Source organism: Hemitrygon akajei, unplaced genomic scaffold (genome assembly GCF_048418815.1).
Source record: "Hemitrygon akajei unplaced genomic scaffold, sHemAka1.3 Scf000121, whole genome shotgun sequence".
NCBI classification, from domain to species: domain Eukaryota; kingdom Metazoa; phylum Chordata; class Chondrichthyes; order Myliobatiformes; family Dasyatidae; genus Hemitrygon; species Hemitrygon akajei.
In genome coordinates, this window is record NW_027332007.1 from 1,236,196 (window position 1) to 1,259,193 (window position 22,998).

Here is a 22,998-nt window from a genome sequence, read left to right on the forward strand (position 1 = left end):
ACTTCCCCCTGAGTCTGACCACGGGTGTGTGTGATGGGACGATGCAGAGGGAGATTCACTTCGTGTCTGACCCCTTGACGATGTGATGGGACTGTGCGGAGGGAGCTTCAGTTTGTGTCTGACCCCGGGAATGTGTGGTGTGACGGAGTGTAGAGATCTTCACACTGTAACTGACCCCCGGAATTTATAATGGGTCGGTGTGGAGGAAGGTTTATTTTGTGTCTGACCCCGGGAGTGTGTGATGGGACCGCTTGGACGGAGCTTCACTCTGGGTCTGTCCTGGGAATTGTGTGATTGGACGCTTTGGAGGGAGATTCGCTCTGTGTTTGACCCCGGAAGTGTGTGATGGGACAGTGTGGAGGGAGATTCAATCTGCGTGTGACACCGGGAGCGTCTAATGGGAGAAGTGGAGCGAACTTCTCTCTGAGTCTGACCCCCGGTGTGTGCGATGGGATGATGTGGTGGTAGCTTCACTCTGTGTCTGAACCCCAGCTGTGTGTAATCGTACGAATCAGAGGGAGATTCACTTTGTGTCTCACCACAGGAGAGTGTGTTGTGACTGTGTGGAGGGAGATTCTCTCTGTGTCTGATGCCTAGTGTGTGTAATGGGACGATGCGGAGCGAGGTACTATCTGTGTCTAAACTCGGGAGTGTGTGATGTGAGGACTGGAAGGAACTTCTCTCTGAGTCTGACCCCGAGACTGTGTGATGGGACAATGTGGACGCAGCTTTCCACTGTGTCTGACCCTGAGGGAATGTGATCGGTCAGAGTGGAGGGAGATTCGTTCTGTGGCTGACCCCTGGAGTGTGTGATGGGACGGTGTGGAGGGTGATTCACTCCGTGTCTGTCCCCGGGAATGTGTGAGGGGACGGTTAGGAGGGAGATTAACTATGTGTCTGACCCCGGGAGTGTATGATGGGTCAGTGTGGAGGGAGATTCAATCTGTGTGTGTCCCCGGGAATGTGTGATGGGAATGTGTGGAGGGAACTTCTCTCTGCGTCTGACCCCGGGTGTCTGTAATGGGACGATGTGGAGGTAGCTTCATACTGTCTCTGACCCCCGGAGTGTGTGATGGGACGGAGAAGAGGGATCTTCAATCTGTGTCTGTCCCTGAGGGAGTGTTATTGGTCAGTATGGAGGGAGATTCACTCGGTGTCTGACCCCCGGGAGTGTGTGATAGGACACGCCATCTGGGCCCCTCTAGTCCGTGCCGAACGCTTACTCTCACCAAGTTCCACCGACCTGCACTCAACCCATAACCCTCCATTCCTTTCCTGTCCATATACCTATCCAATTTTTTTTTTAATGACAAAATCAAACCTGCCTTTACCACTTCTACTGGAAGCTCGTTCCACACAGCTACCACTCTCTGAGTAAAGAAGTTCCTCCTCGTGTTGCCCCGAAACTTTTGCCACCTAACTCTCAACTCATGTCCTTTTGTTTGAATCTCCAATGGACAAAGCCTATGCACGTCAACTCGATCTATCACGCTCATAATTTTAAATACCTCTATCAAGTCCCCCTTCAACCTTCTACGCTCCAAAGAATAAAGACCTAACTTGTTCAGCTTTTCTCTGTAACTTAGTTGCTGAAACCCAGGTAACATTCTAATAAATCTCCTCTGTACTCTCTCTATTTTGTTGACATCTGTCCTATAATTTGGTGACCTGAACTGTACACAATACTCCAAATTTAGCCTTACCAATGCCTTGTACAATTTTAATATTATATCCCAACTCCTATACTCAATGCTCTGATTTATAAAGGCCAGCATACCAAAAGCTTTCTTCACCGCCCTATCCACACGAGATTTCACCTTCAGGGAACTGTGCACCGTTATTCCTAGATCACTCTGTTCTACTGCATTCCCCAATACTCTACCATTTACCATGTATTATTTCAGTTCATCGGGTGCAGGGAGCAGCAGTAATCCCAGGTCACTGTTTTTCCTCTAATGAGATTAAAGTCCAACACCAAGACAGGAAGTTACAGCGGTTTATTGATATCATCATGACAAATGTAAATTGATTCACTCACAGTCACACACAATTAACCGACCAGCGACAACGAGTGACCGGTTGAATAATCAGTCCCGTTTCTCACCGTCACTCTGCATCGGGGAACCGATGATTATAAAATCACACTTCAGGGCCGTGTCCGGGATCGCTGCAGATCCAGGGTCACTGCCGAGGGATTTGTCAGTTTAACATCATTATATCGGCCAGACTGCCGAATGCAGCGTCCTCAGCAAAGGGAGCAAAAGGATTCTCTGCCGGGAAAATCCCACCCCGGGACACCGGTGTCCCAGATTGAGCCCCGGACCCACGGGGTCTTCCTGTCTGTGTAATTACCTGGGGTCTCACGTGGGGAGATTCGACCACGCACATCCGGCGGAAGCTGCGTCGCCGGACAACAAGCGGAAACACGTCACTGCGGGACCGTTCCGATGTTACCGAGCACGAGGCAGGAGCCGGTTCCGTTCAAACGGTTGGGAACTAAACTAGGCGCGTGGCCATTAAAGGTAAGGGCGGGTGTTAAAGGGGAGGGCGGGAGTTAAGTGGGAGGGCGGGAGTTAAAGAGGATGGCGGGGAATCAGCAACATTTCCCCATCCGGCGGGCGGGGATGTTCACACATTCAGATGTTCACACCATCACTGTCAGTCCGGGTCTGAGTTCCTGCAGAGACTCCAGTTCCTTCCCGGTCCAACCGAAGCTATTCCCCCACAGCCTGAAACAGATGGGAGAATAAAGATGAAATAAACAGATTACACAACAGTGTCAGTAACAGGGGACCGGGATTAATGTTTCAACAACACACACAGACAAATATCACCAGAAAACCCGCGGATCCGCTGATATTTTATTACATTGAACATTATTACAAACACTCACAGTATCCACTCCAGTCTCGGGAGGGTCAGTATGAGGCGGTTGAGACCGGGGACAGATCGGTCTGTCAGCGAGTTCCATCCCAGGGCAAGCTCCGTCAGTGATGGTTTTGTACTGAGAGCGGAGACGAGATCCTCGGCACCAGAATCTGTGAGACCGACACTGTCCAGCCTGGAGATGAGAGAGAGAGAGAGAGAGTGAGGGTGAAGGACACAGAGAGGCAGGAGACGGTACAAATCCCAAGTGTTTATCAGTAACACAATTACTGATTTTTTTTCTTCACCACGACTGCGCAAGTCGGCCAGTGAGAACAGCAGAAGAGTTTAAAAGGAAGACAGATTTACAGAGCGAGCGTCAGAGGAGCGGGAGACAGAGTAGGAAGGCTTTGGCTCAACGGGGCTTCGGCGATAAAGGGTCGAGGCGAGGTAGGTTATCTGTTTACACACAGACAGAGAGTATGTGTGTGAGGCTGGTTTTCTGTGCTCGGTGTCAGATGTGGGAGATCCTGGAGACTCCCAGCCTCCTGGACGGCAACATCTGTACCCGGTGTGTCGAGCTGCAGCTCCTTAGGGACCGAGTTAGGGAACTGGAGATGCAGCTCGATGACCTTCGTCTGGTCAGGGAGAGCGAGGAGGTGATAGAGAGGAGCTACAGGCAGGTGGTCACACCGGGGCCACGGAAGACTGAAGAAGTGGGTCACAGTCAGGTCAGGAAAGGGCAAGAAGCAGGTACTAGAGGGTACCCCTGTGGCTGTACCCCTTGACAATACGTACTCCTGTTCCGAGTACTGCTGGAGGGGGGACGGCCTACTGGGGGGAGAGGTGGGTGTGGGGGTGAAGCGACAGTGGTCGTGCTTCTGGCACAGAGTCCGGCCCTGTGGCTCAGAAGGGTAGGGAAAGGAAGAGAGAGGAGGTAGTGATAGGGGAATCTATAGATAGTGGGTCAGACCGGCGATTCTTTGGACGCTGGAAAGAAACGCGGATGGTAGTTTAACTCCCAGGTGCCAGGGTCCGGGATGTTTCAGATGGTGTCCAAGATATCTTGTAGTGGGAGGGATAACAGCCAGAGGTCGTGGTACATATTGGTACCAGTGACATAGGTAGGAAAAGGGAAGAGGTCCTGAAAAGAAGACTACAGGGAGTTAAGAATGAAGTTGAGAAAAAGACTGCAAAGGTAGTAATCTGGGAATTACTGCCTGTGCCACACGACAGTGAGAATTGCAATGGCATAAGTTGGAGGATAAATGCGTATCTGAGGGATTAGAGCAGGGGACAGGAATTCAGATTTCTGGATCAATGAGTTGCACTTGAATCCCAGGGGGATCGATATCCTGGCAGAGTGCTTTGTCAAGGTTATTGGGGAGAGTTTAAAAGAAGATTTCTGGGGCTTGGGAACCAAACCAATGTAATGGAGGAAAGGGAGGTTGGCTCACAAAGGGAGAGAGTTTGGAGACAGTGCGAAAGAGAGGATATGCCGGTGATAGAGAAGGGACGCACTCAGTCCGATGGTTTCAGATGTGTCTATTTTAATGCGAGGAGTGTTGTGAACAAAGCGGATGAGCTTAGAGCACGTGGATCTGTACTTCGAGATATGATGTGGTGGCCATTACAGAGACTTGGATGCTGCAGGGACAGGAATGTCTCTTTCGAGTGGCAGGCTTTAAATGTTTCAGAAAGGACAGGGAGGGAGGCAAAAGAGGTGGGGACCTGGCACTGTTGATCAGAGATAGAGTCACGGCTGCAGCAAAGGAGGACGTCATGGAGGGTTTGTCTATCGAGTCTGTGTGGGTGAAAGTTAGGAACAGGAGGGGGTCAATAACTCTACTGGGTGTTTTGTATAGACCACCCAACAGTAACAGGGACATCGAGGAGCAGATAGGGAGACAGATTCTGGAAAGAAGTAATAATAACAGGGTTGTTGAGGTGGGAGATTTTATTTTCCCAACTATTGATTGGCATCTCCCTAGAGTGAGGGGTTTAGATGGAGTGGAGTTTGTTAGGTGTGTTCAGGAAGGTTTCTTGACACAATATGTAGATAAGCCTACAAGAGGAGAGGTTGTACTTGATCTGGTATTGGGAAATGAACCTGGCCAGGTGTCAGGTATCTCAGTGAGACAGCATTTTGGAGATAGTGATCACAGTTCTATCTCTTTTACCATAGCATTAGAGAGGGATAGGAACAGACAAGTTAGGGAAACCTTTAATTGGAGTAAGAGGAGCTATGAGGCTATCAGGCTGGAACTTGTAAGTATAAATTGGAAACAGATGCTCTCAGGGAAACATACAGAAGAAATGTAGAAAAGGTTCAGGGGATATTTGCTTGAGGTTCTGAGTAGGTACGTTCCAATGAGAGATGGAAAGGATGGCAGGGTACAAGATCCGTGATGTACAAAAGCCGTTGTAAATCTAGTCAAGAAGAAAAGAAGAGCTTACGAAAGGTTCAAAAAACTAGGTAATTATATGAATCTGGAAGATTACAAGGCAAGCAGGAAGGAGCTTAAGAATGAAATCAGGAGAGCTAGAAGGGGTCATGAGAAGGCCTTGGTGGACAGGATTAAGGAAAACCCCAAGGCATTCTACAAGTATGTGAAGAGCAAGAGGATAATATGTGAGAGAATAGGACCAATCAAATGTGACAATGGAAAAGTGCGGATGGAGCCGGAGGAAATAGTGGATCCAGCAAATAGTGGATCATTTGCTTCAGTATTCACAACGGAAAAGGATCTTGGCGTTTGTAGAGCTGACTTGCAGTGGACTGAAAAGCTTGTGAATGTAGATATTAAGAATGTGGATGTGCTGGAGCTTTTGGAAAGCATCAAGTTGGATAAATCACCGGGACATGATGGGATGTACCCCAGGCTACTGTGGGAAGCGAGGGAGGAGATTACTGAGCCTCTGGTTATGAGCTTTGCATCATCAATGTGGACGGGAGAGGTTGCGGAGGATTGGAGGTTTGCAGATGTTGTTCCCTTGTTCAAGAAAAGGAGTAGGGATTGCCCAGAAAATTATAGGCTAGTGAATCTTACTTCAGTGGTTGGTAAGTTGATGGAGAAGATCCTGAGAGGTAGGATTTATGAACATCTTGAGAGGCAAAAAATTATTAGGAATAGTCAACATGGCTTTGTCAAAGGCAGATCGTGCCTTATGAGCCTGATTGAATTTTCTGAGAATGTGAATCAGCACATTGATGAAGGGAGAGCAGTAGATGTGGTGTATATGGATTTCAACAAGGCATTTGATAAGGTACCACATGCAAGGCTTATTTAGAAAGTAAGGAGGCATGGGATCCAAGGGGACATTGCTTTGTGGATCCAGAACTGGCTTGTCCACAGAAGGCAAAGTGTGGCTGTATACGGGTCATATTCTGCATGGAGGCCGGTGACCATCTTTGTGATTTTTATAAATGACTTGGATGAGGAAGTGGAGGGATGGGTTAGTAAATTTGCTGCTGATAGAAAGGATGGGTGTGTTGTGGATAGTGTGGAGAGCGGTCAGAGGTTACAGCGGGACATTGATAAGATGCAAAAACGGGATGAGAAATAGCAGATGGAGTTCAACCCAGATAAATGTGAGGTGGTTCATTTTGGTAGGTCAAGTATGATGGCAGAATATAGTATTAATGGGAAGACTCTTGGCAGTGTGGAGGATCAGAGGGATCTTGGGGTCCGAGTCCATAGTACACTCAAAGCTGCTACGCAGGTTGTCTCCATGGTTAAGAAGTCATACGGTGCATTGGGTTTCATCAGTCGTGGGATTGAGTTTAAGTGTCGAGAGGTAACGTTGAAGGTATATAGGACCCTGGTCAGACTCCACTTGGAGTACTGTGCTCAGTTCTGGTCGCTTCACTATAGGAAGGATGTCGAATCCATAGAAAGGGTGCAGAGGAGATTTACAAGGATGTTGCCTGGATTGCGGAGCTTGCCTTATGAGAATAGGTTAAGTGAGCTCGGCCTTTACTCCTTGGAGTGACGGAGGATGAACCGTGACCTGATAGAGGTGAACAAGATAATGAGAGACATTGATCATGTGGTTAGTCAGAGTCTTTTCCGCAGTGTTGAAGTGGCTAGCATGAGAGGACATATTTTTAAGGTGCTTGGAAGTAGGTACAGAGGAGATTTCAGGGGTAAGGTTTTTTACGCAGTGAGTATTGAGTGCGTGGAATCGGCTGCCGGCAGCAGTGGTGGAGTTGGAAACCATAGGGTCATTAAGAGACTCCTGGATGGCTACATAGAGCTCAGAAAAATAGAGGGCTATGGGTAAAGCCTAGGTAGTTCTAAGGTAGGGACATGTTCGGCACAGCTTTGTGGGCTGAATGGCCTGTATTGTGCTGTATTCTCCATATTATATTATATCATATCATATTATATTCCTGTATTCTGCATATCTGAAGATGGACTGTCCACTAACATTTTTTATAAACCCACTGACTCCCATAACTACCTTGATTATACCTCTCTCCACCCTGCCAAATGTAAAAATGCTATTCCCAGTTCCTCAGTCTCCGCCGCATCTGTTCCCAGGATGAGGCTTTCTGTTCCAGGACATCCCAAATGTCCTCTTTCTTTAAGGATCGTGGTTTCCCTTCTGCCGTCATCAATGATGTCCTCACCCGCATCTCCTCCATTTCCCACAATTCGGGTCCTCACCCTATCCTCCGGTCACCACAACAGGGACCATGTTCCCCTTGTCCTCACCTGCCACCTCACCAACGTCCGATTCCAGCATATTATCCTCCGAACCTTCAACAGGACCCGACCACTAAGGACATCTTTCCCTCTCTACCCCTCTCTGCTTTTCGCAGGGATCATTCCCTCCATGACTACCTGGTCCACACGTCCCTCCCCACAGATCTCCCACCTGGTACTTATCCCTGCAAGTGTAAGTTATACACCTACCCCTACACCTCCAATCTTACCACCATTCAGGTCCCCAAACAGTCCTCCCAGGTGAGGCAACACTTCACTTCTGAATCTGTTGGGGTCATCCATTGCATCCGGTGCTCCCGGTGCGGCCTCCGCTCCATCGGCGAGACCCGACGCAGATTGGGGGACCGCTTCGTCGAGCACCTCCGCACCGTCCGCCACAACAGACAGGATCTCCCGGTTGCCACCCACTTCAACTCTCCTTCACATTCTCATTTGGATATGTCCATACATGGCCTCCTCTACTGGCATGATGAGGAGCAATATCTCATATACCGTCTGGGTAGTCTCCAGCCCCTTGGTATGAATATCGAATTCTCCAATTTCTGGTAATTCCCTCCCTTTCCATTCCCCCATCCCACTTTCACTCTGCCTCCTCTTCTAGCTACCTATCTTTCTTTATTTTTCAATCTTTTTATTAGTATTAAAAATATTATGAACAAAATACAATTGAGATATTAATAAAGGGATTACAAACATACAAATTCCCATTGCACGTGAAAGAATACATAAGCAATGAATACAGTATTAATAAGTTTTCCCGAAACATGAACCATATAGTATATATATAAACCAGATATATCTAGAAATTTCATAATATAATATAACATAATATAAAAAAGAAAAAAAATATCTATGCAAAGTTAACTAACCTACTAATCTAGCTCATATGTTTTGGTCATGTTCGCTTTTGAAAAAATATTGGAAAGATATTTTTGATATTATCTCTGCGGTACTCAACATCGATTTACAACCCCATCCTATTACCGCTATTTTTGGCTTACCGATGATGGACTTACTTCATTTATCTCCTTCCGCCTGTCGAATGATTGCTTTTCTCACTTTGATGGCTCGAAGATCTATTTTGTTGAATTGGAAGGAAATTAATCCTCCCACTGTATTTCACTGGCTTTCTCAAACTATGTTATGTTTAAATTTAGAAAAAATTAGAAGTGGTGTATTCGATACTTCTATTAAATTTGAAAAGATATGGAGACCATTTATTCAATACTTTCATTTGGTGTAATACGACCCTGTTCCAGGCTTATTGGTTTTATCAGCTTTAATCGTATTTATATTGAAAGGATCGGAGTTGACGACATTGATGTTTATGTATTCTTGTGATATATTATAAACAACCTTTTTTTTTCCTTTTTCTTTAGTTTTTTTTTTGTTTCCCTTTTTTTCCTTAGATACTAGATTAGTAGGTCTAGCTACCTATCACCTCTCATGATTCTGCCTTCTTCTACCCACCCACAGTGCTTTCCCCTTATATTCCTTCTTCAACTCTCCTGCCTATCCCGTCCATGCTTCCCCTCCCCGACCCCTTGATCTTTCCTCTGATTGGTTTTCCACCCTCCTCCCACATTGTTTATGGGGCCCCTGCCCCCTCCTTCTTCAGTCCTGTCGAAGGGTCTCGGCCCGAAACGTTGACTGCTCGTTTCAACGGATTCTGCCCGACCTGCTGAGTTCATCCAGCTTGTTTGTACGTGTTGATTTGACCATAGCATCTGCAGTATACTTTGTGTTTCCTGTATTCTGCTGTATGTTTTCGATGTTTCTATGCTTCTACTGATCACATTAATGTTCAATGTCAGACACCCAGTGACTGTAAACACAATCTCCCACAGTCTGGTACTTACCACAGTTTCTGTATTTTACACTCCGGGTTCCTCAGAGCCGCAGACACCAGTTTCACTCCTGAATCTCCCAGTTCATTCTGCCCAAGGCTAAACACAAACAAGTTGATGAACAGTGATTGAAACCATGGGTCTGAGGGAATTACTCTCACTGGGATATTTCAGGAAACATGAAACCCTTCAGTAAATCACTGATTGGAGTTCCGATCACTGTCAATGTCCCTCACTGCCCAGCTCCAGGGTATTGGCCGAATGCCAGTAATTTAGTCTGTCGGTGTGACCCTGTAAACTCCACATATTCTGTCTCATTCCCCGATGGTTAGAAAAGTGTTCCTGACATGAGAGGGTTGGGAGGGGCAGGGATGAAGGATGGGAGAAAGTCCCACAGTGAGGAAGATTTGTGAATGGGGAAATGTCGATGGGAGACGGTGGAAGAGACCCCACCTGAGGAAAAGGGATAGGGAGACAGAATCTGCAGGAGGAAGGGGGATGGGGATGAGAGGGTATGAAGGGGCAAGAGCGGGCGAGAGAGGGGAGAAAAGTCTCATAGCAGTATACGGATGGGAAAAGATAATCCGATCAGATGAGATCATCCAGAAATGGATCGTACGGGAGGTGTGGTCTGAACTGAGGCCCACAGTCGGGAGAGGAGATGCGCCCATTGGGTATGGGTATCTGTTAGTGAGCAAAGTCACACAGGTGGACTGATGGTTATAGTCACACACGGGGAAGGGCAGGGGAGGACAATCTGACAATGGTATTTCTTTACTTCTCACTGGGACAGTCTGCTGACGGTCTCTTGTCCCTCACCGGGAAGGGGGTGTGAATCTCTGACCCACCTGCTGCAGTCAGTGTCGGTCTGGGTGTCAGTAACAGTGAGAAGGAACATTGTCAACGGACGTGTCACAGGCAGCGAGAAACACGGCCATTCCTGTAATTTATTACCATTAAACCAATGGCCGTTGTTCACTGATCTGATGAAGTCTCCAACATCCCATCACAAGGAACCACAGAACCCTCCTGTCCTTGGGGAATTACTGACTGATCTCCTGGTTATTTGTCACAATTCATCACAATCTGATTTGCTAGTTTTACCCAATTCCCTTTACATTGAACCAACACAATGGAACAGATTCACAATTCAGAGTGAGAGATAAATCAAGTTACCTCAACTCCCGGCACTTGTGCAGCCCGGGTCCCAGCCGCTGGATTCCTTCACGCTGAATGTGGCAGTCCTCCAGGTTGAGGTGTTTTATTGTATCACAGAGTCCGATGACATGAGACAGGACCGCGCAGTCAATCGGGGTCAGTGTCATTCCACTGAATGAAAGTGTTTCCACAGATCCAAGTGCAGCCTGAGCCAGTCCACGATTCTGAGACTCAAACAGGTAGTGCAATGTGTTCAGGAGGCTCCTTTTACCAGCTTCACTCTCTGTGTTTCCACTCTGGCGTTTAACCTCCTCCTTCACCCAGTCAATCACCCGGCAGGTTGTCTGATGAGGAAATGGACCCAGAAACTCCTGCAGGCCCCGAGCTGTCATTGGGTTGGAGAGGCCAGCAACAAAACGGAGAAATACTTCAAATTGCCCATCTGTCGTGTTGTGGGCTTCAGTGAGGAATATCAGGATATCTCCGGGATGTGGATTCAGGAATTGTGCGACTGCAGCTACAAACTCTTGGATGGTGAGGTGTGGGAATGTGTACACCACGCTCCGGGCAGAATCCTCTCTCTCCAAAAGCTCCATCAGGAACCCGGACAGGAACTGGGAAGGCTGCAGATTGTACTTGATCAAATCTCCATCTGTAAACACAATCCTCCTCTCAGACACTCCTCTGAAGGCCATCTGACCAACCTTGAGTAACACATCATGGGGGTTCTCAATCTCACGGCCGTGGTTTTTCAGGATGTTGTAAATATAGTAGGAATATAACTGAGTGATGGTCTTGGGAACTCGCTGCGGGTCTCTGACTCTTTGTTTGAAGAAGGGGCCCAGTGCCAGAGCGAGGATCCAGCAGTAGGAGGGGTTGTAGCTCATGGTGTACAGGATCTCGTTCTCCTTCACGTGTTTGAAAACAGCTGCTGCCACCATCTGATCTTCAAAATGCCTGATGAAATATTCCTTCCGTTTCTCACCAACAAATCCCATGATTTCAGCCCAGACACTGATCTCAGCCTTTTCCAATAAATGTAACGCAGCGGGGCGGCTGGTCACCAGCACTGAACACCCTGGGAGCAGCTTGCCCTGGATTAAACTGTAAACAATGTCCGACACTTCACACCACCACTCGGGATCTGGGCACTGGTGCTTGGGTTCTGTATCTCTCAGACTGTCAGCAAAATCGATTCTGTGTTTGAATTCATCCAAACCGTCGAATATAAACAGCAATCCTTCTGGGTTCTTCCAGACCTCTCTCAGGATATTCCCAAAGTAAGGATACTGATCAACAATCAGATCCCTCAGGTTTATTCTGTTGTTAATGGAGTTTAAATCCCGAAATTTGAAACTGAAGACAAACTGGAATTGTTGATATATTTTCCCAGTGGCCCAGTCATGAACAATCTTTTGAACCATTGTTGTTTTCCCGATCCCTGGGTCTCCGGCCACTCCGAACTCCCAGATTGGGATTTACTTCGGGAAAAGCTGCTCTGGAACAGCTGATCCGTCCGGAGTTTTTCCAGGTGTCCACGGAGATGTTTTTCTCTCCACTCCTCGTGGTCTCTGCCTCTTGCCCGCAGCTCATGTTCCACCAGTCTCCGATCTCGAACAGAAGAAATGACCGTGAGCTCAGCGTATCGATCAAGCAGCTGGAAAACCATCACCTTCTCCCTCATCAGGATCGTGTTCACTCTCAGTGTTTCAGTTTTTGCCCGCAGAGTCTCCTTGTGTTTCTGTTGAACATCTTCCATGGGAACAGACAGTGGACAAGCTGTTAGATGCCTCAACTCAGTACTCAGTATTTAAGCACACAAGCGTTAGCTCAAAGCTATTGCATTAACTGGATTCATCAATGGATGCTCGTACAGTAAATTTCATTAACAGACCCCTGACTGGACAGAGAGGCCTTGTCGAGATAAACACTAGATCATCACTTTTCCACATTAACTGTGCTGTAAAGGTGAGTATTACCCTGGTAGTTTACTGATCCCCGATTGTCTCGTACTGGACAAACACCCACTACTGCCACGGCTATCATTGTTCCTGTGGAAGAACTTTGAAAGTCCGATGTTGATGTGGTGCATGGAGATGTAGAAAAGGTTAGTGGGCATCCTCTCAGAGGAACTGGTCTGGGAATCACAGTTCCCCCTCCCACCATCATTAATTCAAATTGCAAAGTATATTTGTTCACTGGCACGTGCACTGTGGGTGGGTGATTGGGGGAGAAAATGTCAATAAAACTGTTCAGGAGGTTGAGACAGTCAGCATTTTGACACAAAACACAAACAATTCCCCCGTGCATCATCACAGATGCTGCTCAGCTCACTGAGTTCCTCCGGAAAATGGTTTGAGACGGCAGATCTGCAGTCTCGTGTCTCTTAAAGGGTATGTATTGTAAATTCTGAACAGATTGAAGATACACAAGTTTAAAAGAGAAGGTCAGCACAGATGCAGCACAGAAACTCAGATAAAGAACACAATGGAAAACACAATAAATATAAATACATACGATACAGGAGTCACTCTGACCTCAGATGGTTCTGACAGAAAATTTTAAAACCGTGCTGGTGGTGGGGTGGGGGTTGTTAGTTGTGGAGGGGTGGCTTAGTCATTGGAGGTGTTGATCAGTCTTACTGCTTGAGAAAAGTAACTGATTTTGAGTCTGGTGGTCCTGCTGTGGATGCTACGTAGCTTCCTCCCTCATGGGAGAGGGGCAAACAGCCCATAGGCAGGATAGGTGGGATCCTTCCTCCCTCATGGGAGAGGGACAAACAGCCCATAGGCAGGTTAGGTGGGATCCTTCCTCCCTCATGGGAGAGGGGCAAACAGCCCATAGGCAGGATAGGTGGGATCCTTTTTGATGCTGCTGGCCCCTTCCCGGAGTCTTTCTGTATATACGTCCCCGATGGAAGGTAGGCTGAGGGTGCCGGTGATGCGTTGGGCTGTTTGACTAGCCGTTGTAGAGCCTCCCAGTCCGTCACAGTTATGCAGCATGTTGGCCTGCCCTCTGCAGCTCCGCTGTTGACGGACGGGAGTGTAGATGTGAGTACAGGTCAGACAATGTCTGTGGAAATGGGAGATGCTACTGGTCTATGACTTTAAACACAAGTTTGAAAACCGTGCTCATTTAATGTCGGGTGGGGAAGAAGAGAGCAGAGACCGAGGAATTTTGGTAGCAGGTAGTTCAGGATTTCAGTTGTCACAGGTTCTGCATAGAACATAGAACAGCACAAAAATAGGCCCTTCGGCCCACAACGTTGGTGCCAGCATGATTCCACATTAAACTGTTTAAATGTTCTCCCCATTTTTCCGGGATTCCAATTAACCGAAGATTTTGTCTTCGAGAACGATTTTCCAAATCAGTAATTTTAGCTTTATAGCTTTCCATCTGTTGGGTCGTCGAAGTTTGCTCTTCTTGCATTTTTTCGATTATACGATCCTTCTTACGAGCAGCTTCTTCAAGAGCCAAAATGCTTGCTTGTTGTTCATTTGATTCCCGTGAAAAGGTCAGGAACTTTTCTTCGAGTGATCTCAAACGATTGTCATACTGTGCAAATCTTCCAAGTAATTTTTTCTCCAATTCATCAAATCTAGCGTCTATAAACTTCAAAACAACTTCTAAAGTTAACGGTTCTTTCGTCTGTTTCGGTTCTTTTGCTCTGGACATTTCAGCGGGTTGAGAGTAATTCAAATAGTTTTTAAAAAAATTCTATATGTTTAGACCCCTTTAAAATAAGTTTAAGGGGTGTTTGTAGGTTAAAAAAAACGTAAAAGGTTTGGAGCAAAGCCTAGATGCGGTTTACTCCATGAGCGCCATCTTGAGACTCGCACTATTGTTCCTTTTACCAAAATACATTACCATACATTTCCCAATACTGTATTCCATCTGCCACGTTTTGCCAATTCTTCTAATTTGTCTAAGTCTTGCTGCAATTCCTTTGCTTCCTCAGCTACCCCTTCACCTATCTTAGTATCATCTGCAAACTTTGCCACAGAGCCATCAATTCCATTATCAAAATCATTGACAAACAATGTGAAAAGTAGCGGTCCCGATACTAACCTAGGAAAATCACTAATCATCAGCAGCAAACAGAAATGGCCCATTTTATTCCCACTCCCTGCCTCCTACCCTCAGGCCATTCCTCTATCCATGCCAGTAGCTCTCCAGTAACGCCATCGGATTGTATCTTGTTAAGCGGCCTCATGTGTGGCAACATATCAAACATCTTCTGAAAATCCACCCTGCTTGGTATTTACTCAACGAATTCTAGCAAATTTGTTAAGGAAGATTTCCCTTTATATAACCCATACGGACTTTGACTTATTTTATCATTAGTCTCCGAATCTCGAAACCTGAACACTCATAATTGAATTGACTTTATTTCTTACATCCGTCACATACATGAGGAGTAAAAATCTTTATGTTACGTCTCCATCTGAATGTGCAATGTGCAATCATTGTAATTTAAAATAATTTATAGACTCAACAGTTTCCCAATCACTTAGCTTAGGCTAAGTGACCTATAATTCCACAAACAAGAGAAAATCTGCAGATGCTGGAAATCCAAGCAACACACACAAAATGCTGGAGGAACTCAGCAGGCCAGGCAGCGTCAATGGAACAGTTGCCGTTTCAGGCCGAGATGCTTCGGCAGAACCAGAGACAAAAAGATTTGAAAGGTGGCGGGGGCTGGGCAGAGAGAAATGCCAGACGATAGGTGAAACTTGGAGAGGAAAGAATGAAGCAAAGATCTAGAAAGTTGATTCTTGATAGAGACAGAAGGCCACGGAGAAAGAAAAAAAGTGGGGTGGGGGTTGCACCAGAGGGAGGCGATGGACAGGCAAGGAGATAACATGTGAGAAGTACGAGTGCATGGGGAACGGTGAAGGGGAGAGGAAGCTTTACTGGAAGTTTGAGAAATCGATATTCATGCCAGGAATTGGAGGCTACTCAAACGGAACATAAGTTGTTCCTCCTCCAACCTGAGTGTGGACTTATCCCGGCATTGGAGGAGGCTGACATATCGGAATGAGAATGGGAAGTGTAAATAAAACGGGTGGCTATTGGGAGATCCCGCTTGTTCTGGCGGACACAGTGTTGATGCTCGGCGAAACGGTCTCCCAATCTACGTCGGTCTCACCGAAATACAATAGGTCATACCGAGCTCATCTATGCCTCCGTCTGGTGCTTGCTCCATCCCTTTCTTTCCTTTCTTCCATGGCCTTCCGTCTCTTTCACTAACCAACTTCCCAACTCTTTGCTCATCACTCCCCCTCCAAGTCCCACCTATCGTCTGGCGTTTCTCTCTACCCTCCCAGACCGCCCTCCACCTTTCAAACCTACCCCTCAGCGTGTTTTCCCCAGTCACACCAAATGTTCTCGGCCCGAAAAGTTGACTGAACTTTCTCCACAAACGCTGCCTGGTTTGCTGAGTTTCTCTATCATTTTCTGTGTGTTAGCCTATAATTTCAATTTTTTTGCCTTCATCTCTTCATTGCTGCCTTTTGTTGCCTTTCATCCGAAATCAATGAAATTTCCATTCACTTTTGCTACATTATATTGCGTTTCCTCTTCTTTTATGCAGACCCCTGCTGCCTCCTGAGGGGTCATTTACATTAATCTCCCTGATAAGACCTGATCTCACAATGTGTCTGGACCCTGTTAGGGAAGTGTGTGTTCTCACAGAGTTTCAGGTCCCTGTCAGGGGTGTGTGGGGTCTCACAATGTGTCAGACCCTGTCAGGGGTGTGTGGGGTCTCACAGTGTGTCAGGACCCTGCCAGGGATGTGTGGGGTCTCACAGTGTGTCAGGACCATGTCTGGGATGTGTGGGGTCTCACAGTGTGTCAGGACCCTGTCAGGGACGTGTGGGGTCTCACAGTGTGTCAGGACCCTGTCAGGGGTGTGTGGGGTCTCACAATGTGTCAGGACCCTGTCAGGGGTGTGTGGGGTCTCACAGTGTGTCAGGACCCTGCCAGGGATGTGTGGGGTCTCACAGTGTGTCAGGACCCTGTCAGGGATGTGTGGGGTCTCACAGTGTGTCAGGACCCTGTCAGGTGTGTGTGGGGTCTCACAGTGTGTCAGGACCCTGTCAGGAGTGTGTGGGGTCTCACAGTGTGTCGGGACCCTGTCAGGGGTGTGTGGGGTCTCACAGTGTGTCAGGACCCTGTCAGGGGTGTGTGGGCTCTCACAGTGTGTCAGGCCCCGGACAGAGGCATTTGGGTCTCACAGTGTGTCAGGACCCTGCCAGAGACGTGTGGGGTCTCACAGTGTGTCAGGAACCTGTCAGTGGTGTATGGGGTCTCACAATGTCAGGACATGTGGTGTCTCCATTCAATGTATTCAGCTGTGATAGGGAGTGTAAGTAAAGTTTGATCATCGACATATTTACTTTAGAGAATGTGACCGTGGTGGAAATGATGCTCTTCAATAATCAGGGACTGTATCTGTTTCATATTCAGAAATGCTTGTGGGAATTTCACTGCTGTGTCTGTTCCCTGGGCAAACAACATGAGTAATAGTGACGAACAAGCTTGTAGCAATTTACCAATCCCTTGGTGCAGGGAAACTGAGGGGTTTCATGGACCGGGTGTGGACTGGAACAGCATTAACAGAGGTGACAGAGATGTGAGTAGTTTGTAAACTTCCTGATTGGTCTATCTCAGGTACCAAATTTAAATTATCGTCTTTGGCATTTGTTCTTGTAAATGAGGGAGACTGAACCAGGGTTCTCACCGAGATTTCTTATATTTCTTTTAAGAGCTTTGAATAATCAGATAAATCATGGGCTACTGTAAGATTAATAATGTTCTGATATTTGCCTTTCCTACGCTCTCTCCTCTGTTAAATGTGCAGTTGAGTGATCCAACTCAGTCTGCGATGTTGAGGTCTTACAATCTCTGAGCCCATGCACTGCCCCGGGCTCCATTTTCACAGACATGATGGGCTTATGGATGTAGTGAGCTTCCCATCCAGACGGTCACAATTTGACTAATTGCAATATTATTTATAGATATTTTCAGTCCTTTTCACTTTCTTTGCCGCGATCCCACAACCCTCGGTTTCCCTGTCCTAATTCCCATCTCTCACCCTTCTACAGTGTCCATCACACAACACCGGCAGACAGGAATTTCAGCTTCTGTGGACTGAGCTGAGGAATATGTCCCCCAGTCTCATCCTCTCTAACACTGTAGCAGTGTTTGCACTAGGGAGTGCAGATGTGAACACAGTGGGGTTCATCTGCTGCTCTGTGGTTGAACAGACCAGTTGGGATGTTACCTGCTTTCCTAATTAAAGTGATGCTATTATTACTATTCTGTGACTGGAACTTCAGTGGACGTCCAACTCTAAGAAAAAATAATCTGCAGGATCTGAGGGAGTTTAGAAAATGGCTAAGGATGAGGCTGTTCAGGTGGGGGCAGTGGCTGACAAGAGAAGGTTTTGACTTTTTGGTGCGAAGAAATATAAGTTTTTCTCCATTCTCCAGATCGCCCCTTCTCCACTCAGACTCCGGTGGGATCTGTGGTTGCAGGCCCCAGAGCGGTGTGACCACTTTCCTCAAACTCGCCAGCTCTCTGCCTCTTTCCTCAAAATGTCCTGTGAAAACTCTCTCTCTAACAAAATGTTTCCCTGGATCTCACTGTGTTCTCTGTCACAGTGCCAGAATTTACCTGGTCAGATCCTTGTGGCTCAACAGCTGAACCTCCCTACGCAAATTACAACCGTTGGTGGAAACAGTGGTCAAGTTTCAACTTGATAAACTCTGCTTCAGCCTCATCTGGGCCATTGTGTACCGTTCCGATCGCCCCACTACCGGAGGGATGTTGAGGCTTTAGAGAGGGAGCAGAAGAGGTTTACCAGGATGCTGCCTGGTTCAGAGGGCATGTGCTGTCATGAGAGGCTGGAAATATTTTGATTGTTTTCTCCAGATCATCAGAGGCCGAGAGGAGCTCTGGCACAGGTTTACAAGATTATCAGAGGCATAGATAGAGTGGACAGAGACAATCGGTTTCCCACAGTTGAAATATCTAGTACCAGGGGGAATACATTGAAAGAGAGAGAGTGTAGAAGGAAGGGGAATGTGAGGGGTAGGATTTTTAATCAGAGAGTCGTGGTTGCCTGGAACGCACTGCCCGGTAAGGTGGTAGAGTCAAACTATTAAAAGCATTTTAAGAGACATTTGGATAGGCACATAGATGTAAGGAGGATGGAGGCATATGGACATTGTGCAGGAAGGAGAGATTAGAGTTTGGGTATGTCTGATTTACTTCTCAGCTGTTTCGACACAATATTATTTGCCTAATGGCCTATTCCAGTGTTTTAATCTTCAATGTTCAATGCATGTTCACTTACCTTTCAGCTCACTGAGAATCTTCAGTAAACCTTGAGCGGGATTTGATGGATGGGAGGGATCACAACCTGTTTGAATTTAAACAGATTGAGGGAATGATGTGTAAAATTTTAAAGTGTACTTTATTCAATCCAAATTTGAATTAATCGCTGATATTATCTCACCATATATCTGCATTTCCTTCAGTATTTTGTCCAACATTGGAGCATCATTCCGCATTTTCACGAAGGTTTCCCACATCACCCTCCGGGCGCGGGAGCCTATCTCCATCACTAGGCTCAGGAGGAGTTTAGAACTGTCCGCCCTCTCTCCCTTATTAGCGAGATCAGAGATTATCTGTGAAGAGTAACAGTGAACATATTGGGGACTGACAGATTCACACAGAGAATGAGAAGTAAATGATGTGCTCTGTAACGGGATCACACTGAGCAGTCACCCGGACGGGTGCTGATCCTGTCTGGACATGGACTGTACATTCTGAGTGCAGAGCACACGGAGGGACATTCACCGTGAACCTGGTCCACCAGTCAGTGAGATCCTGGCTGGTCTGTGACCGCTTCATTGACGTGGCTCCAAATCCGTAAATAATTCCTCACCGGTTTTGACCGTGTAAAACAGAAATCAGAAAATAACGATCACAGATGAAGAAATAAAACAGGAGTTTTTTTTATGACGAAGTGAGCGGTCACAGAGAAGTTGCAGAAAAGATGATGACGCCAGTGTCCAACATGACAGCGGATTACTGGAGGATATGTGATACCTTTCCTTTGCCTTTTCCAGTGGAGGTTTATTCACACTGCAACATGGCAGTATTCCCCGATCTAAACCGCTTGCCGTTAGGAACTGTAACAGCATTATCTCCACCCAGACCAAAACACACTCAAGCTCCTGTGGCACCCATTGATGATGCCCCGGCTCTCACTGACATCCTGCCGTCACGCTGCACGGTCTTCCCAAACCGAAAGCTCCCGTCATATATCCATTTAATACTGTAAGCCCACACAACTCAACTCACTCTGAACATTGAGCAGCTACCCACCAGTCCGCGGGGTCTTTTCACCCCTTTCTATCACTGGTTCAGATTCACATGTTTGTGATTGTATGTACAGTATTTATTTCCCAGTTGTTCTTTTATCTAATTTAATATCTGATGAGTAGTGTTTCGACACCCATCAGTCCTGTGGTGTGTGAAAATTCAAACTCATTCTCTCTCCCACTCACCCGATGTTCCTCTCCGCTGAACTGATTCTCGGCCGTTAACGCCAGGCTCACTCCGTGCACCCCTCCTTCCATCGCCTGCTCCAGCCTGTCCCGGTAGAAGTCCGTTAACCGCAGCAGCTGGGAATCATTCCAGCTTGCCAGGAGCTCGGTGATCGCTGAGCTCGGACCTGTGAAAGACAATGAGGAGCATTAAAGAAATTACCGTACCTATACTGGGCAGTAACTTTCTCTCTGGAACCCCAAAATCACCAAACACAGTCCGAAATATATATATATATATCGGGACGGGGAGGGGTGTAGTGAGGAATGGGCTTGGGCCGGAGGGTGGGGGGCGCAGGGCATGTAGGAGAGGGTATAGTTCAATCTGTCGAAGGCTGCTCTTTCTTGTCCCCGGGGATACACCTCACTGTTTGGAAAGGACTCTGTTTATTGCTGAGAATATAGTAACCCATCACAATCAGTCTCCAAGTACTGTCCATCACCACCGCTTTGCTCTGGGTTACTGTCTGCCTGCCTGGTCAACCCCTTCCTCAGCAAATCTCTGAAATTTTTTCACAAAATGCTGGAGGTACTCAGCTTGTCAGGCAGCATCTATGGAGGAGAATAAACAATTAAATTTTCGGGCCAACGCCCTTTATCGGACTGGAAATGAGGGGAAAGAAATCCTAAATATTGCCACATTACTTTCTATTCCTTGTGATCCTGACGCAAAACGTCGAATATTTATTCCTCTCCATGGATGCTGCCCGACCTGCTGAGTTCTGCCAATATCTTGTGTGTCTTTTTATTGGCCAAAACTTTTAGCATCAGCAAAATGTCTTGTCTTCTGGAGTAACTCGTTATTTAAATGTGCATCACAATCTGTTAGAGGAGCAGGAACAGACGGTAAATGTACTCCATCCACGTGTGACTGTGTTTCCCCCAGAGATGTTAACTCTCTCTCTCTCTCTCATCTGTCTGCTCGGTTTTCACAAATGTTTTGTGAATTGTCGATATTGAATTAAACACAGACGCAGAATCCGCAAAGTATTTAAAAATTAAAATAACTGCCCAACATACCCGTGTCCTTTCCCGATGTTGACGTCACTGGCTCTCCTTCACTGCTCGCAATTTGATCCATTTTGAGGACAGGTGTGATCAGTGTTTGCTGCTCTGTCACAAAAAAAATAACAAGAGGATCAAACAATAATTGGGGTTTAGAGGAGAACACAGTTTTGTTTTAAACTGAGGCAAACACTTCCAAATATCTTCGACCTGTCCACTGAAGACTTGACATGGCCTGGTCTACCTGTGCCCATCCACCCACAGTCACACAATGTCCATTTCCGCTCTCTCCATGGATTGTATACTGTGCAGGGATTCCCCGCGATATCTACTCGCTATATTGCTGGCAATTCCCTTTTAGGAACCAATCTTGTGTTTTGGATCGGGAGTGACGTGTCAATGAAATGGCAAGCCAGGTTGAGCAAACAGCGCCCACGGCATTGTTCCTCCAGGTGGCGCTGTGGTGAGTAATGGACAAGTGTTACAGCAGTGTGGGTTAAAACATTTCTGCTGCCCAATTTTACATCTATCCCTATCATCACTGAAGTCTATAAATTTCTCAGTCACACTTGATTTTCACCGTCTCCTTTCAGTTTAACATCGCCTGGCTTTGACACCAATGGTAATATATGGTTTGAGTCTATGTTGAAACACTCTGACATCCTGAACAATGCAATCTCAACCACAGCATCAGGACATCTTGACTGAACCACGATAGTTTCTCCGGCAGGACTTTAAAACCATTATTATCACTGAAAATCGGTCAAGATTTATTTGACCATATCACCTGGTTAGTATCAGATAGTTACATGGCACCTTGTTAAGCACAATGTAGACCCGCCATACATCCAAAACAGCTAGTTGGGAAAATAATCTTTGACATAAATAATATAAAATGCTGGGATTATTCAACAAGACAGACTGTATTTTCATATTTCAGGAGGAAAACCCTGTATCGGAGCTGAACCTGTGTGTAGGAGCCGTGTAACTGTTCTCTATCTGCAGTGTATTCTGCGTTGTGTATTTATGATGCTTTTTATGGTAACTTGTCGCATCAGTGGGGGTGTGGTAAATGTGAAGGGAATCAGTTACATTTTTGTGCTTTATTCCATGTGGTTCACATCTGGAGACTGAGGGATGTCATATCTTTTGTTATTATCCTACACGTTGAACCTACACTTGGGTACACTTCAGTTTCATCGCTTCAAGATTGTTTGCTGATTGCTAATAAAGGATTGAATACATATCACTGACATTTGTAACAATCATCACTGGAGCTGAGGGGACGACATGCAAATATAACAAATCTGTGGGGTCGCCAGTAACGGCAACTTGGTTTGTTAGAATTCACCGCTATATTCTCAACAGATGTTTCTCAATCTGCCGATCATTTAAAGTATTCTGATGTACTTAGTGAATACTTTGCTTCGTTATTCATAAGTGAAAATGACCTTGGAAGTTGTGGAGATGACTTACATCTGACTGAGACGCTTGTGTGCATAGACTTCAACAAAGAGAATTGTTGAAGCTTTTGAAAGTCATAAAATTCGATAAGTCGCCGAACTGGATGAGATGTACCCAGGCTACTCTGGAAAGCGAGGGAGGAGATTGCTGATCCTCTGGCAATGATCTTTGCATCATCAATAGGGACAGGAAAAGTACCAGAGGCTTGGAAGATTGCAAACATTGTTCCCTTGTTGAAGAAAGGGAGTAGAGATAACACAGGAAATTATAGACCAGTGAGTCTGACTTCAGTTGTGGGCAAGTTTTGGAAAA

At 46.4% G+C, this 22,998-nt stretch overlaps 1 protein-coding gene across 1 annotated transcript in view; it reads right to left on the minus strand.

Moving 5' to 3' along the window:
- Positions 1-2,574: 2,574 nt before the first annotated feature.
- LOC140723626 (NACHT, LRR and PYD domains-containing protein 3-like) overlaps positions 2,575-22,998 on the minus strand; it is a 30,174-nt gene continuing 9,750 nt past the window's right edge. Inside the window, exons 3-11 of the mRNA XM_073038201.1 lie at positions 21,238-21,325; positions 20,179-20,345; positions 19,122-19,293; positions 18,960-19,025; positions 12,083-12,352; positions 10,619-11,420; positions 9,455-9,541; positions 2,894-3,061; positions 2,575-2,729 (exon numbers count right to left, since the gene is read on the minus strand). Of these exons, the coding sequence (XP_072894302.1) occupies positions 2,645-2,729; positions 2,894-3,061; positions 9,455-9,541; positions 10,619-11,420; positions 12,083-12,352; positions 18,960-19,025; positions 19,122-19,293; positions 20,179-20,345; positions 21,238-21,298 (1,878 nt within the window). The 5' untranslated portion in view covers positions 21,299-21,325 and the 3' untranslated portion in view covers positions 2,575-2,644. The remainder of the gene's footprint in view (positions 2,730-2,893; positions 3,062-9,454; positions 9,542-10,618; positions 11,421-12,082; positions 12,353-18,959; positions 19,026-19,121; positions 19,294-20,178; positions 20,346-21,237; positions 21,326-22,998) is intronic.